At 36.9% G+C, this 16,750-nt stretch overlaps 1 protein-coding gene across 5 annotated transcripts in view; it reads left to right on the forward strand.

Annotated features, from left to right (window-relative positions):
- The window catches only part of LOC306995452 (serine/threonine-protein kinase PAK 3), a 42,447-nt gene extending 27,496 nt beyond the window's left edge, over positions 1-14,951 (forward strand). For 3 of the 5 annotated variants that reach the window (XM_079607063.1, XM_079607062.1, XM_079607064.1), the window contains 11 exons: positions 2,716-2,778; positions 5,096-5,245; positions 6,213-6,387; positions 7,502-7,565; positions 9,128-9,176; positions 9,263-9,375; positions 10,112-10,229; positions 10,323-10,422; positions 11,056-11,252; positions 12,138-12,275; positions 14,079-14,951. In XM_079607063.1, the coding sequence (XP_079463189.1) occupies positions 2,716-2,778; positions 5,096-5,245; positions 6,213-6,387; positions 7,502-7,565; positions 9,128-9,176; positions 9,263-9,375; positions 10,112-10,229; positions 10,323-10,422; positions 11,056-11,252; positions 12,138-12,275; positions 14,079-14,168 (1,257 nt within the window). In that variant the 3' untranslated portion in view covers positions 14,169-14,951. The remainder of the gene's footprint in view (positions 1-2,715; positions 2,779-5,095; positions 5,246-6,212; positions 6,388-7,501; positions 7,566-9,127; positions 9,177-9,262; positions 9,376-10,111; positions 10,230-10,322; positions 10,423-11,055; positions 11,253-12,137; positions 12,276-14,078) is intronic. The other 2 variants (XM_079607065.1, XM_079607066.1) reach the window with 1 other exon arrangement.
- The last annotated feature ends 1,799 nt before the right edge of the window (positions 14,952-16,750 follow it).

Below are 16,750 nucleotides of genomic sequence, written 5' to 3' on the forward strand. Positions count from 1 at the left end.
GTCATGCAAACGGCCCCTGATTTTTGCATGGTTCCTTGTACAATCATATTTTATCACCTCAAAACACCTTTATCTAGTGCATTATTTGTAAAGTAATTGACCAACATAATAAAAAGTTGGTGCAATTAAACAAGATTTTTAGCGTCACTCATTGGATATTTGACTTTAAAACTGCCATGAAATGTGCAAGAAGCAACATTACATATTTGCAAAATCTTGCCACAGGCACACATTTTTCCTGAGCGTGGGTTGATTTAACTACATGAATAACTTTCTTAAAGAGCATTAAATAGGCTTAAGGGCATAGTTTCCACAAACGTTATTGAACACGTTTCAAGTCCAGCAGACAATACCACTCAATTATTTATTGAATATTTTTTAAAACATACATTTATGTAAATATTTACATGAATTGAAAACAAAGAAACTTAATAGGAATATAATTATGTATTTTGATAGTGTCTTCACCGTTATAGGGAAAATCTTATTGTTACAGCATTAAAGCTGAATGCAGTATTATGATATTATATTTATAGGTAAGATCAGGATATTATATTATAGGTAATCCGCTGTGGCGACTCCTAGCAGGAGCGGCCGAAAATGAGAGCGAGAAAGAGAGCGAGTAATTTGATAGAAAGTACAGTACTTTCCAGAAAAAAACAAAAACAAGTCACACCAGGTCAAAACTGCATTAAAATACTGTAAGAAAAAACACTGATAAGTTGCATTTTATTACATTCAGAAATCATTTAAAATACTGGGAAAAAAAATGAAATGTTTTCAATTTTAACATGTATTTTAATTCCACTCTTGCCAGAAAAAAAAGAAAATCCTACAAATTGAATGGTTTACAGAACAAGAATGGATAAACATTATATAAACAAATTAGTGTCATTCATTATAAAAAAAACATTTATTAAAAATACCAAGCCCAAACTAATTTAAAGTGAAACCAGCACGTGGGAAAAGCATTACATGAATAAAATTGACATACAAAAGTACAAACTGTGTACCGCCAAGTTGAATTTGAGGAGAGATGAAAGTTGAAACCCACAAGATAAAACATTTCTGTACGAACACACAGACCACTCATTTCTAATATACATCATTTACTTAATTTTAAAAACAATTTTGATGTAAAAATATGAGCGTTTTTCTACTTAACCACATTCAAATGTGAATATATGTTTTCAAAGTTAACAAAAGGAGGAAAATAAATGTTTACACCAATAAATCCCCTGGGAAAAAGAGAGAGGCTGAGATGTGAGTGACGATTTGGGAAGAGAATCAAAAATGGATAAACTTATTTTACTCCATTTAAATCATGGGAAATCACGTGAGCAGCTCGCAGAACAGAATATAATCCATCATGAAGCTGAATCCAAATTAGGGTAGACCGATTACATTTAGAACACTTTTTGCTGTTTACATTACCACCGAAAAACTAGTCATTACAAACACATAAAAATATTTATTACAAGCAAATACTATTTTATTTGTCTACTAAAGAAATGATGATCTAATGATAAATAGTTCATATTTTTCACAGTTAGTTCACAAACTAATTTCAAATGTTAAAATGCCTTCGATACCATTCTACAAAAATAATTTGATTTCATCGCTTCATTTCTTTCTGTTCTTCATTGTATACAATTGGTCATTTCTATCTAATAGAAGAACATGTAAGAGTTAAATAACCCACAGTTCATCAGTAAATAACTCAATTAAGGTTAAGCATTCAAATTAGGAATAGTTTTAAATTGCAGAAATGTTAGACAATTAAAAATCTGCTCATCGTACAACCATAAAAACAACAAATGACTTTCACAAATCAGTACGCGAGTAATCACGCTCGGTTCATGAAAGGACAAGAAGCGATTTCATTTTAAATGGAGAGGGTGAAGTGAAATTCTTAACCTTTATACACTTTGTTTGCAATCTTCGGATAAGAAAAACGTACGTCCTTTACATTTCCCCCAGCTAATGACAACAGACAATTTAAAGTAAGCAGTGTCATTTTTTTATGTTTAGTTGACTGCATTTTTGTTTGATGAAGAAATAGGCAGTGATGTCAAGTTAGCAATGCTAGAACTGAGAGGTTTTGTTCGTGTGAATATTTATGTGCACTTTGGTTGCTTGATGTCATATAAGTCCATTTCAGATGTTAAAAAATGCAGTGGTGACAGCTTTTCATCAGAATGTTTTCTAAGTAGTTATAGACTACATGCGGAGGTGTGTGTTGTGATGCACGATTCATCAAAGCATTGATTATTGAAGTGTCAGGGACCCTTAAGATGTCCAAAAGAATTATTCCCCAGATTAATGTGTGTCTATCTCGCACTGAAAAGCTTTTTATCTGACATTTTTTCCTGGCAGAAAATCCGGTTTTGCTGGGACAATTGCTCTGATCTTTGTATACAAACTTTGACAGCTTGATTGTTTGGTATGAACTGTAAAGTGGTGGCAAATGAATGTCCATGTTTAGACCGCAATAATGAAGATGCTCACCCCTTTTCTAAGTTGTATTTTCCTCCTCGCTCATTATTTTCAGAATCTCACCTCCAAGCCACCTTTCTCCTTTGCCTTCCTCCCTCATGTCACACTTCCCCTCCTATCCTCTGTTGCCTGGAATCCATTTGTAGTGTTTGAATACTTTGTGGGGTTTTTTTGTGTCAAGTAAAATATCCTCCCGTTCTCAACCTTATCATCATTCAGAACCGCCTCCTGTCTTCCGGGCCACCTGTCAGCCTTAGAACCTGCAGCGCGTTTTTTGACAAGGTAACACTTCACCTTTATACTGTACGGCACTAAGGAAGCTGCATCATTTGGCAAAGCTAATGCCTCTACTGTGCAGCCATGAGTCAGAGACACAATATTTGGGCATTTGATACCTAAACACATTACTGTACACGAACTAGCAGTGACCCAACTGCCCAAATTTGTGGTTTTCCACAAGCTAGTTTTTGTAGTCTGTACTTTACTCACTGCAGTGAGATGACAAAGTTTTATAAATGTCTAGATCTCACTGGGAACTCAAGGCTTGCTGAGCTAATCTCAGTAATATCTTTAACACAATGTTTTATTTCTCATCTAAAACGAGGTTAAGTTTAGGTTGGATGCACAACAAAACTAGTCCATAATACACCAACATATTAACAAAGACCCCATGAAATTGTTCGACAATTGAATTTGTCTTTCCTGTTTTCAGGAGATCATTTATTTCATGTATTAATTGAAATTCGATGTAATGTATTACGTGAAATTCACGTTTCTGTCTAGGCCAGAGGGTTGCTATAAAGGCATGACTGCTACTTGCTATTGCTTGGCAAGCAGGAGTTTCTTGAAGTTCCTTTTTAAAATATATTTATCCTATTCTCCTATTTTATTTCTTGGGGTTTTAAAGAGAAATACATTTAGGGACCTTAATGTTAATTTAGGTCAATTTGATATCGTTCTTATTTTTTCCCCTCTAATATTTAATTTCTCAGATTTATACTCTAGTGCTCTATTTAGATTAGCTTGCTAGCTATAAAACAATTGCTGCTTGCCTTATTAAATACTCCCTAGTGCAGTTAACCATGAAAACATACAACTACAGCGTCACGTGCATGCAAGTGTGTGTATGTGTGTCTTTTATCTTTCGCCATCCATCTCATACCAACAGGTGCTGGACGCTTCTGGAATCTCTTCCTTATATTTCAGGTTTAGAATTTTTTTTTTTTTTTTTTTTTTTTATGGCCCAAATTCCAGTTTCTAATTGGCAGAGACAAATATGAAAATGCATGTGATGCTTAATCCTGTAAGTGTGACCTTTACACAAGTAAGGCTGCTGTTTTAATTCAGATTCACCTTGTAGAGCATATGGGTTTGTTTAATGCTTCCTCTTTAGGAGGTAGTATGCTATGTTTTCATTTTCAGCTGTTTTAATTTCCATGCATTTTGACAAAACAAGTGCTCTGAATTGAAGGTTCAGATTGTACACTTAAAAATAAAGGTTCTTAATTGGCATTGATGGTTCCATGAAGAACCTTTAACATCCATTGTACTTTTCCATTGCACAAAGTTTTTTTTTAGTGGAAAACATTCTTTAGATTTTTCAAATGTTCTTCTTGCTAAGAAAAAATGGTTCTTTTAAGACCCGTTTACTGAAAAGTTCTTTAGGGAACCCAAAATGGTTCTTCTATTGTATTGCTACGAATACCCCCTTTGGGAACCTTTATTTTTAAGAGTGTAGTTATTTTCTCAATCCAAAGCTTCTTTTAAAAATCCTTTCATAATTGAATCATCACAACATCGCAGCTGGCTTTTAAAGACGTTGATCCCAAACCCCTTACTTGTGTTGTCGATATGTATGTTTGTACTAAATGGGTTAGATTTTGCTACGTTTGATAGTAAATAATAGTAAATCTTTGGGTTTTCACTGGTCCTGCGAGTATCCATTCCATTATGATAATGCCTTTAATAATTTCAGTGCTCTTAGTCTCAGCTGACTTTGTAAAGTGTCTATGGCGTATTTATGAACTACTTGAACTGTAGAACCCTGATCCAGATACACATACCAATCGGACATAGCACAGCAATTACAGTATTGTTTTAATGTGTGATGAATGAACCAGAAGTAGTTGCAGCAGTTTTGACAAATTAACCTAAAATGCATTTAAAAATATAACTATAACTGGACAAATTGAAATGTTGCAACAATGTAGAAAACTATTGTTTGAAACAGTTATTTTGTTGTAATCTCGGTTTAATTTTCTATGTTTAAAATATACCGTAAACTGCACAGTATTTACTAGTATAAACTTGTATTCCGTTCCAGACATAGCCATGAACTGGAATAGCCTCGGTTTACTCGGGTCTACTGTGTTTATGATGTCGCCCTCTAGAGGTTGAAATGACTGAAACAAAGTATTACAGGCCTAACCATGACAGCTTTAATTATATATGTAGAACATTGCGCTCTTGTTTAAATGTGCTACTTATGAAGGCTACAAATGAGCAGTACATGGATGAATTTGTGATATTTATTGATTGTGGATGAAGTGCTCAACCCTGTTTGCACTCTACTCATGTGTGTGTCTGTGTGGGAGCGCAGCCAGGGGCTAAGACAACTTCTGAACCTCCTATTGCACCTCCGGTGTCTGAAGAAGAAGATGAGGAAGAGGAGGATGAAGAGGAAGAAGAAGAGGAGGAGGAGGATGAGGTGCCACCCATCATCGCTCCACGGCCTGAGCACACCAAATCTGTTAGTACAGCATGTTTATTTTGTAGATTAGATATATACATTATGAACAAAAAACGTGTTAAATGTACAAAACTCTAGAGTGAGATGTCAGACTACTAGGGTGCTTTTTTAGGAGAAAAATCTGAGAAGTGGGAGACTTAGGCTGTGTTCACATTTGGCACGTTTGGTTCAATTAAGACGAACTCTAGTGCGATTGCTCTGTTAGTGTGGTTCATTTGAATAAGTGTGAACACTGCCATCTGGTGTGCGCCAAACAAATGGACCGAGACCAACATTTTCATGGGGTCCTGGTCCGCTTCTAAAGGAACTCTGGTGTGTGTTACATTCATATTTAAACCACACTAAAGACAGCTAAACAGATGAACAGAATGCTCAAGGATACCTGGTTCTTCTCATTATAGGAGCTACTTTGCCCTTTACAGTTCAGTGTAACTGTCAGAACAGCGTCGTGTGTGTGTGTGTGTGTAACGGAGGAATTCCTGGTGCTCCTTTGAATCCTTAACACATTTTATGAGCTAAAAATGGTGGTAGAATGGTAGAACATCCCCTCCAGTCATTCTACTGTGAGCTTTGACAGCGAGCTGAATGGAACGCTCACTTTTCTAGATCCACTCAATTCCCATTGGCCACGTCCTCTGTTTTTCTCATTCAATATTACGCTTCACTTGGAAAATACGTCACAATACTGAAGTAAATTCGGTCGCTACTTCCGGTTCACAGTGACTTTAAAAATAAGAGTGTGAACACTCAGCAAACCAGAACTAATTGTATTATTTTTCTTTTTTTGGCACTCTGGCCCAAAAGAACCAAGAGAAACTACAAGTGTGAACACACCCTTAATGTCTCTATTTGATCTTTGTGTCTATAAGAAACAATTAAGAAATGTATTATATCTCCTTTCATCCCTGTCTTTTTCTTTCTCATATGTATTTCTTTGCATTTACTCTATCACTGTATTTTGTTGTAGATCTTCACGCGCTCTGTTATTGAGCCAGTTGCACCTCCTGCTTCGGTCAAAGAGGTCACGACCCCTCCAGAGTCACAAGTCCAGCCGGAGAACACGTCTAGCACGCTGTACCGTCACACTGACCGACAGAGGAAGAAATCTAAGATGACAGATGAGGAAATACTGGAAAAACTCAGTATGTGGTCAAGAGGGTTGATTTTAGCTGTGCATGTGGTGGTAGAATGTTATTTATTTTAACTGATACTATAGCAATGTTTGGTTTAAGAGCACCAGCTTTATTGCAATGGTCCACTTTAGGCATTTCACTAACTATAAGTAACTTTACAACTACATGCCAACTCATTCTACTAACCCGAACCCTAACAGTATACTATAGTCTACTTATACTTGAATGAGTTTTAGTTGACATGTAGTTGCAAAGTTACTCATAGTTAGTAGAATCTCTAAAGTGGACCATCGAAATAGTGTAACCGTAACTTTAGCCTTTAAAAAGTTACATCTACACAATCCAAATAGTATTAGTAATAATATTTCAGTGAACTGATACGTCATTGTCAGTTCATGGATGTGGTATATGGAATGGAGACAAAATTCATGAATGACAGAACTGTGTTGTTATATTATTTCAGCCACAATACTTAATACATAATTGTCAAGTTGCTTTAAAGGTTCCCATTTTTAAAAGGTTTTTCTCCAATTGCAATACTTTTTAAATAACACCCTATTAAGAATCCTAAAGGAATGTGTACAGGATTCTTTAGGAAATTAATTTACAATTTGAAACCTTACTGGATCCGAAAAGAATGTCTGTATACTCAAGATGGTCATTTTTTTATTTTTTAGATAAATCTTATTCGATTCCATTACGATCCTTTGGAGTCGGTTCCAAATTCGGAAAAAATTCCTATACGTATCTTACGCACATTTCTTTCGAATTTTTGATTAGGAATGCAGATCTGGTCTCTTTTGTGTGCACTCTGTGAATCATTGTCTCTTTTTCCATTTGACTCTACACATGTGATCCAGATTTCTGACAGCACTAAGCACTAAAACAGAGATTATAGTTTTTATAACAGACAGAGATTACTGTTCTTTCTCTGCCAACAGTGCTCCCAACAGACACACTCAAACAGATCTATGTCTGTCACTGACCATCATTAACAATGATTTATATTGTTAACCAAACTCATCATGCATCTCTCTTCAGCAGTTACCTGTCCAAAAGCTTTGTTTGCATGCATTTGCTTCTGTGTGCATATAGTCTTACAATGTTCTCCTCTTTCTTCCAGGAAGCATTGTGAGTGTTGGTGATCCCAAGAAGAAATATACACGTTTTGAGAAAATAGGACAAGGGTATGTTTATACACCGTCATCATCTATGCACACATACCCACCCAAAGTCACACACCACACCTCTCATTTCATATTTCAAAGACATATATGAGAAGATCAAGACTGGTTCAACAGAGAAGAAAGGATAGGAGGGATGGATGTCAGGTTTAAGAAGTCACGAATAAAGTGAGCGAATGAAAAATTAATTCAGACAGGGAGTGTGTTTTGAGGTTATCTGCTGACCTCCTCTCAAAGCAACGCTGTTTTCAGATGTTTTTACCAAAAAAATGTCCAAAAAAGTAGCCCATACTGTTTCCAGATGTTCTAAAATCATTCATCTGTGCATGAGGGTGAGTTTATTTGAGTGGGCAGTTTTTTTAAAAATGTTTTTTTAAACATTTATTTTCTCTTTTTTTTTTACTTTAACTTGTACTGAACTTGTGTAGATTTTTTTTTTCTGTTTATTTTTTATTATACATTATTTTCTAAGTTATTGCATAGTAAATTAATTCAATTCAATTAAACACATAAATTGGTTTATATTTTTTATTTTACCCTATAGTCCTCAGAAATGATTTCAGACATGTACATATTCTTGTCAGTTGCTGGTAGTCCCTGTATTCTGAGCAGCAAATACTGCTCCAGGATCAGTCCAAGGGTGTTTCAATGTGGCCTTACCCTGAATGCACCTGATCCAGTTGCACCCTTGCTCTATTATTTATGCACCCTGATAATAATCTGTGGCCTGGTGCCCTAGAAAGAGAGAAAAGATGTGTGACAAAGGAGATAAACAGCCTCGTATATCAAGTAGAGCAGCAGCTTCTTCAAGCTTACACATGTACGTTTTACTCTTATATGTGTGTATTAGATAGTGGGGAATTATACACTGATGACACTGGCAAGATTATGTTAATCTTCATGCATCACGTTTTTTTCAGCCTTGTGTAAATACCCCAGAATACTACTATGATTGTGGTTGTAGAGGTCAAAGGTTAGATATTTTATATCCCTGTAATTTGTGTTGGATTTGTTTTAATCTCCACACAGCAACTGCTAATACCATCACTCGCAATAATATTACCTCTACCGTTTTATTTCACTGCCAATGAGTTAATAATCAAAATAAGCCTTGAATATTATATTATGTATATATAAAAACATTTTTTTCCATTTAAGTTGTTTTTATGGATATGATTGACAACATGTCCGTTAATATGTCAAATGTATATTTTAGGTTAAGACTGCTCATCCATCATCACCAATTTGTCTTTATTTATTGCCTTTATTAGTTCATTTTAAATGGTCCTGTGTCGTGAGTGTGACATGCATTTGTAAAAGCACAAATGTAGTCTTCCAAGCCATGTAAGGTCATTAAAGCTGAATTAGAAAAGTGTTGTTTAGCATAGCGCACAGCAGGACATGTCAACTACCCACCCAGATACATGTACATATTTCTTGAGAGGTGATCTCTAAGGGCATTAAGAAATCCAGAGCTCTATTGTGCACTGAATAATGGATGAGTCCATGCTAAGTCACTACAGTATAGAAAAGTTTTAACCTGCTTCTCCACTGTGTGTTTTAAGGGCATCTGGGACAGTATACACAGCTATTGACATTGCCACAGGACAAGAGGTAAACCAGATTACGTTTCGATCTGAAGAAAGCCTCCACTTTGCCTCCTGCTCTTTGCTGACCTCTCTCCCTTTTACTTTGTTCAGGTGGCCATTAAACAGATGAATCTGCAACAGCAGCCAAAGAAAGAGCTCATTATTAACGAGATTCTCGTGATGAGGGAAAACAAAAACCCCAATATAGTCAACTACCTGGACAGGTACAACCTTCAACAAGTGTATATATATATATATATATATTAACTGATTATTGTGTTAACATTTAACAGAGTTCAATTAATGCAATTATTTACAAAAACAATTTTTTTAGACTATTGTTTTAAAGACTTTGCCTTTATTCATTAACAGAACATGTCTGTGTAAATTGTTCATGGAAGCATTCTCAAATACATTGTGACAGTTTGGGTAGTTGTTTTTATTACTATGAAATTATTAGCAATTTGCTATTATTTATGTATTTTTTTTTTTTTACATATTGTTTTCTTTTCTTTCTTGAAAATAGAAAATTAATGAATATAACAAAATGGACTACAAATGACAAAACATATGTATTTAGAAGCAAAATGTGAAGTTAATCTCAACAATGGCAAAAACTTGATTAATATCGGTTATTTTATTCTATCGATAGCCATAATGTTAATGTCATTTAAAAAAAAAAAATCTAAATATTTGTTATGAATAGTTTTCTCCCTTGGATTTAATGTTTCTGCTTGTAGTATTCACATTTTTGTCTTTTTGGATAAAAGCATCTGCTATATGAATAATTATAAATGCCATTAAAAACTTGTAACTTTTTGTCCAACCTGAAATACTGAAAACTACCTATAAAGATGTACTAAACCTTAAATGCAGGTACCGTGTTACTATCATCTTACTTCTCATTCAGTGGTCAGGTTGGTGCCTGTAATATAAATGGTTTTCATCTTTCTGTCTCAGTTATCTAGTAGGAGATGAGTTGTGGGTGGTGATGGAGTATTTGGCAGGGGGTTCACTAACTGATGTGGTAACCGAAACCTGCATGGATGAGGGACAGATTGCTGCAGTGTGCAGAGAGGTAATGTATACACTCAAATTACACTGCGTATTTACACACCTAGTCTCTGAATTACTATGAAGGTCTGATCTTTCTCTGTATTTGTCTTCACAGTGTCTACAGGCTCTGGACTTCCTCCATTCTAATCAGGTGATTCATAGAGATATCAAGAGTGACAACATTCTGCTGGGCATGGATGGTTCTGTGAAACTCAGTAAGTTACGCACAAAAACTTTTTTTAGGTGTGTTCACACTTGATCCGGACCAAAAAAACGCACATTTAGTCCTGGTTCGCTTAGCATTCACTTTGACGTTTTAACACCGAATATAAAGGTATAGCGATATGTGCTAAATGCGCTCGTTGTATCTGCTTAGCCTACGTATGAGCTGAGAACTCGTGAAGAGATTATAAAACGTGTAATGGAGTCAAAACAGCGTCAGGAATCCCTCCATCACACACTCAAATGAAGATCTGCTGTGAGGAGACGGGGTTCTGAACGCTAATGGGCAACATCGCGACTGTGACGAGAAATAACAGGTATGCTTTAGCATTCTGTCCTTTTTATAATTTGTGTTGCGTTCATATTTCATTCAAATCACACCAGAGTTCATTTGGAAACGAACCAAGACTTATCGGTCCAATTGTTTGGTGCTCACCAGGGTTCGGATGGCAATGTTCACACTTATTCAAATGAATCGCACTAACAGAGCAATCGCACTTGGGTTTCGTTTTAATCTAACAAAACATGCCAAGTGTGAACACACAAATTCTTCAGAAATGTTAATGTAATTTCCTGTTGTGCATCAGGACCAACATCTTAACCCCCTTCTCTCTTTCTTTCTAAAGCGGATTTCGGGTTTTGTGCTCAGATCACACCTGAGCAGAACAAGCGTAGCACTATGGTGGGTACACCCTACTGGATGGCCCCAGAGGTGGTGACCCGGAAGGCCTATGGCCCTAAAGTGGACATCTGGTCCCTGGGCATCATGGCTATTGAAATGGTGGAGGGAGAACCGCCATACCTGAATGAGAACCCACTCAGGGTAAGCTTTACACAGAGCTTTATAAAAGACACATTATAAATGTTCTTCTTAAAAAAAATGGCAACTAATCCAAAACGCAGGAATTTCCTAAAACAATCTGAAGTACAGTAGTTAACTGTGTTGAGGTTGGTCTAAGTGTAAAGCATCTGAGCTGGTAACACAAATGAGTAAAACATTTAAAGTGCCCCTATTATGCTATTTTAAAAGTCCCTAATTTAGTTTTAAAGGTCTCCTACAATAGGTTTACATGCATCCAAGGTAAAAAACACTTACATTTTCTCATAATATACATTGCAGCATCTCCTCTTTTCTCACAGTGTCTGAAACGCTTCGATCGAGGATTCAGTCTCTCTAAACCTCTCCTTTCTCAGAGCTTCCTCTGCTCTGATTGGTCAGATCGACCAGTCTGTTGTGATTGGTCTACCGCTTAGAGTATGTGTCGGAAACGAAACGTCCATTACCATATCTGAATTTTATCATCACTGTATACACAGTGATGAGAACAGAAACAATTGTGTCAGTTTCATCGTATCAATATCTAGTGTGGATTTACACTGCAGAAAACCGCATCTTCTCAACATGTCCACAGCATGACATGTTACTACAACATGTTGCTTCTTAGCTACAACTACAGTGTTTAAAGGCGGGCCAAAGTAATAAGTAGACGTTGTTCACGGGCAGCCAATAAAGGCCATAGGCTGGCATTATGTAGTATATTTATTACACATGGCATGAATGGTAATATTTGAAAAAGCATAATAGAAAATTGGGAGAAATAACATTAATGTCTGAACATTTCCTCTTTTGCTGTATTGTAACTTGGATTGGATATTTAGACTTTTCTATAATGGTTCCACTACATTAATGTTTTTTCCCTTGTGGTAGGCCCTGTATTTAATTGCAACCAACGGAACTCCAGAGCTACAAAATCCTGAGCGGCTATCCTCAGTGTTTCGAGACTTCCTGAACCGCTGTCTGGAGATGGATGTAGACCGGAGAGGGTCAGCAAAAGAATTGCTGCAGGTAACAAACTATGCTTCAGACATCTGTATTAAGTAATATAGTTTTCTAACTACATTTGTACACAGTTTACCTCATACTGCTCTATATTAGCACCTGTATAGAAATAGTTGTTCCTCTAACTCCATTGTTTACACTAAAATTTCAACTGACAAGCAGAAAACACCAACATCGTCAGCCAAAGTCCTAATATAAGACTGGTGAATTTTAGCAGTGGCTGTTTAGTGTTGCTTTCCACTGATTCCAACAAATGCACTATTAACTGAAAAGTCACTATTAAATGAATACTTTGGTAACACTTATAATAAGTATACAATAACAAAGCACATATACAGATGTGGTCTTTTTTTAATTCAACTCTCAGACATCCTTAAAAGATGCAATAGATAAAATGTCTGGATTGGGATGAATCAGCCTCAGGCTCAATCTAAGCTGGATGAGTGTTTGCCGTGTTTTGGCTACTAATCTAGCTGCTTTAGACTGGCGAAACAGTGGTATGTGGAGATGCTGGTGGACGACTGATCTCTGGCCAGCCTCAGCTCCCACTCGGATATCCTGGCCTTTGCTGCTGGAAAATCCGTGTAGAGTCACATCTGCTCTGATCAGCAAATCCTATATGGCATCCAGTCAGGCATGTGCGGCTTTACATACTACGGTGGCTTATCAAGCTTATATTTTGAAGGAGATGGATGAGGGTTCAGGTTTAGCTGATGAGGCAGTTAAAGAGCTCAGATGAGCTACTGACTTGGCGCTGCTAGCTAACAATTGGGATGTATCAAGTTCGAACCCAAGATTTGTTTGTTAAAGGTGAACTATGCAGGTTTTTTACCTTAACTGAACAGCTTCAGAGTCATTGGAATGGTTATATTACTCTTTTCGGGTTGAATGGTGGTTGTTTCACACCCCCCTATAGCCTGTGAGCGGAACACCCTTGCAACTCTGAGCCGGCGGCCGCAGCGTCAGGATGTGTCGCGTGATATCAGGTCTCGCGATGTAACGAATTGCTTTACGGCAAAAATTCTGTCATTATTGCGCTCCCTCACGCGGTTCGAACCCGAATGAAGAAGACGTTTTAAAAAATGTCCCGTCTGCTTTGATGTCGTTGATCTACTAGCCAAATATCTGTCAAATATATCTTGTTGTCAAATATCTATTCCGAAGCTGTAGGAGGAGCTCTATAGAGAAACCTGCGAGCAAAAAACAAGAATACTGCGAAGAAATTCCCGAAACTGCATAGGATCAGTCTGAAGTATGCATATTTTCATATTTATATCATCCAGAGACACAGGCAGTTCCTCAGGTTTGCTTTGGGGACAAAGCTTATCCATTTTTGGCTCTTCCGTTCGGACTGGCCTTGGCTCCGTGAAGTGTGTGGATGTCACTCTGGCCCCGTTGAGGCTACAGTGTGTGCGGGTTTTGAACTTACTCAATGATTAGCTCATTTTGGTGTAGTTATGGGAATTAGCAATGTCATTGCATCGGAATTTGGTTTTTAACCATTTTCAGAGTCTTGGGTTAAGGCTAAACCCTCAGAAGGGCATGCTGCTGCTTCGACAGTAGACACTTGCAAATGTATTTAATACATCTGCAATACTCTCTTAGAAATGTAAACACGGTAGTCAACATTTAAAGCGGATCAAAACCTTTCATCAAAGTTATACATGAATGTTGAAAAATACCCGTTCTTGACTTTTTCGATCCACTTCCAATGTTGACTACTGTAATTCCAAGGTTTTAAAGGAATATATATAGACCAAAATGGATACAAAAAGTGAAGTTTCCTAAATGTATTCTTTCTCTTTACAGCACTCATTCCTGAAGCTTGCCAAACCCCTCTCCAGTTTGAGTCCGCTGATTGTAGCTGCCAAGGAAGCCATCAAGAATAGCAGCCGCTAGGATCTTCACCCTACTCACCCACCGACACACACACACACACATACATACATACACACACATTCATACGCACAGAGTGCAGGTACAGTGTGTTTATGTGTCATAGCACAATTACACAATATCTGAATCTGGACACAAACAATAACACAAGCACATGCTTGCACATGTTGGGATTGGCCCCTGCTGCCTGCCCCCCCCCCCCCCACACACACACACACACACACACACACGTTGTGATGTATGGAACTGCTGCACCAGTCCATCAGTGTGTGTTCACCTCTACACATCTGGAAAGGAGACAAACTGAAAAACAACTCCTGTGTTCCTTCTCTCTGAAATGAAAGATGATATGGATTACAGTAGACCTTTAAAATCATCCGATCTCTTATTTAATCTATTCTGTACTGTCTTGGATTACAAGCAACCTTCTTTGGGCTTTACAGAGTTTTTCCTGTGCCTGAAGAAGTGTACCTCCAAATCTCGGGATCTCCTCAAGACATCCGCATGACTGTCTACCACAGTTATTCACAGCAATCATTTCCTTCTACACTGTGTGTCCGCAAAATAAGAGAGTGTACGGCAGTATGCTAGAGAGAGAGAGAGAGAGAGAGAGAGAGAGAGCTTGAGAGCAAGAGACATATAAGAACAAAGATTGATCTCACAAAAAACCTGTCCAGGTCACATTTCATCCCAAAATAAAAGGGGGGAAAATTTATATCTATTCTGCATAAATGAAATTATGCCTATTAATGCTAAGATTTTTGTATTAAGACATTTGAACAAAGTAAAAAAAAAAAAAAAAAGTAATAGTTTTTTCCCCCCAAATGTTTTTATTTTTTATTACTGTAATAAAATGTTTTATTACTGCATAAAATTTTACATTTTAATTAATTTATATCATAAATTAAAAGCATGATCACATGATTAATTTCAACAACAAAAATATCTTAAAATTAATGAGAATATTTTTTCATTATAGTAATAAGAATTATAAATACTAAGATAATTTTTTTTTTTTTTTTTTTTTTTAAATGCGCACTTCATCTTTAATTGTAATAAAAATAACTTAATTCAATAAATCTTAATGGTTCCTAAAACAGGCTTCATTATCTTTAAGCAAAATATAATTTCATATTTCTTGTGATTTTGGGGTTAAATGTAACCTGGACATGTTCTTGAAATGTTTCAAAATATTTACTCAAAGATTTGATATGTAAACCACTTTGCTACTGGATTGAACACCGATAAAAATAATTTGAAGGCAAAGTGCATCCTGACTTTGCTAGAAAGCACATATCTCTCTCTCTCTCTCTATCACTCTCTCTCTCTCTCTCTTTGTCACTCTCTCAGAATGGATTCACAGACTGCATTTTCTTGTGCAATATTTCTGCCATAGAACCCAGCAGTTAGGCATGAATAACACAACATATAGGTCTATACTATGCATTTTAAGAGAAAATGAAAAATGCTGAAAACCAAGCCATGAGGAGCCAAATGTAGAGCAGGCTTAATGTGCTACTTCTTGGGCATTATGGAGTATGAAATCCATGCTGGTGTTTTGACATCTGCTCATCACACATTATTAGAAAACATTCTGTACAATCTTTCAGAGAGCAGTGATTGGCTGAAAATATTTGCATGATGAAGGGCCATTCACATAAGACTCGTTATTGTTTTTTCATTGTTGGCCATGCGGCACACGTTGGCGTCAGTCTTTGCCTTTGCCGTTTTGTCTTGCAACTTGAGTGCCATGTTTTTAAGGCTCAAAGCTCTACGCAATTACGCGGACACTTCAAGCCACGCAAGCCCAATTCCAGTGTCAGAATGCAATTCATAATATAATGCGAAAACACATTGCATTCTCATTTCCACAAGGAGTGTAATTTGAAGAGAATCTTGCTGGGCAAATTGCATCTTATGTAGCCAGGTACTTAGAATAATAACATGCAGTTTGATGAAGGATATTTATAGATAACTTTACTGCCTAGAAAACTTGGGTTTATAAAAGCAACAGTAACACAATAATGTATTGTATGTATTCCACATTCAGCATACACGTGGTATGTATGCACTGGGAGCGTGCATTCGCAATGTGTTGGCCAAGCATTCTCATCAGTGTTTGCATACTTGCGTAGAGAATGTTCTGCCCAAGACTGTGGGTTGCAAACAGTTCTTCTCCATTCCATTGTGAACACTAGATCGCATCTTGTGTGAATGGTCCCTAAGGCCCTGTTTACCTCTGGTATTAAGATGTGCTTTGGTTGATCGGCTCACAAGTGGACGACGGCAAGTACGGGTGTAAATAGGGTCTAAAATGTTTTGAGCTTGTCCACTTTCGACCCCTTCCAGAGATAGTCGAGAACGCATTGACCGGATTCCTTTCGTAGTGTAAACGCTCATGCGGTCGAATGCATTCCAACAGCCACAAAAGACCGTCTACTCTCCGCCAACTGATCTAATGTGTAAACATTATGGAAAGCACACTAGCCAGACATTTAAGCTTTGTCGGCTGGAGACCCAAGTTTGGTTTGAAGACTAAAACGTACCAAGCACAATGTTCTCACATCATTCCTGATTTCTAACAC

Source organism: Phoxinus phoxinus (assembly GCF_949152265.1).
Source record: "Phoxinus phoxinus genome assembly, chromosome: 3".
NCBI classification, from domain to species: Eukaryota; Metazoa; Chordata; class Actinopteri; order Cypriniformes; family Leuciscidae; genus Phoxinus; species Phoxinus phoxinus.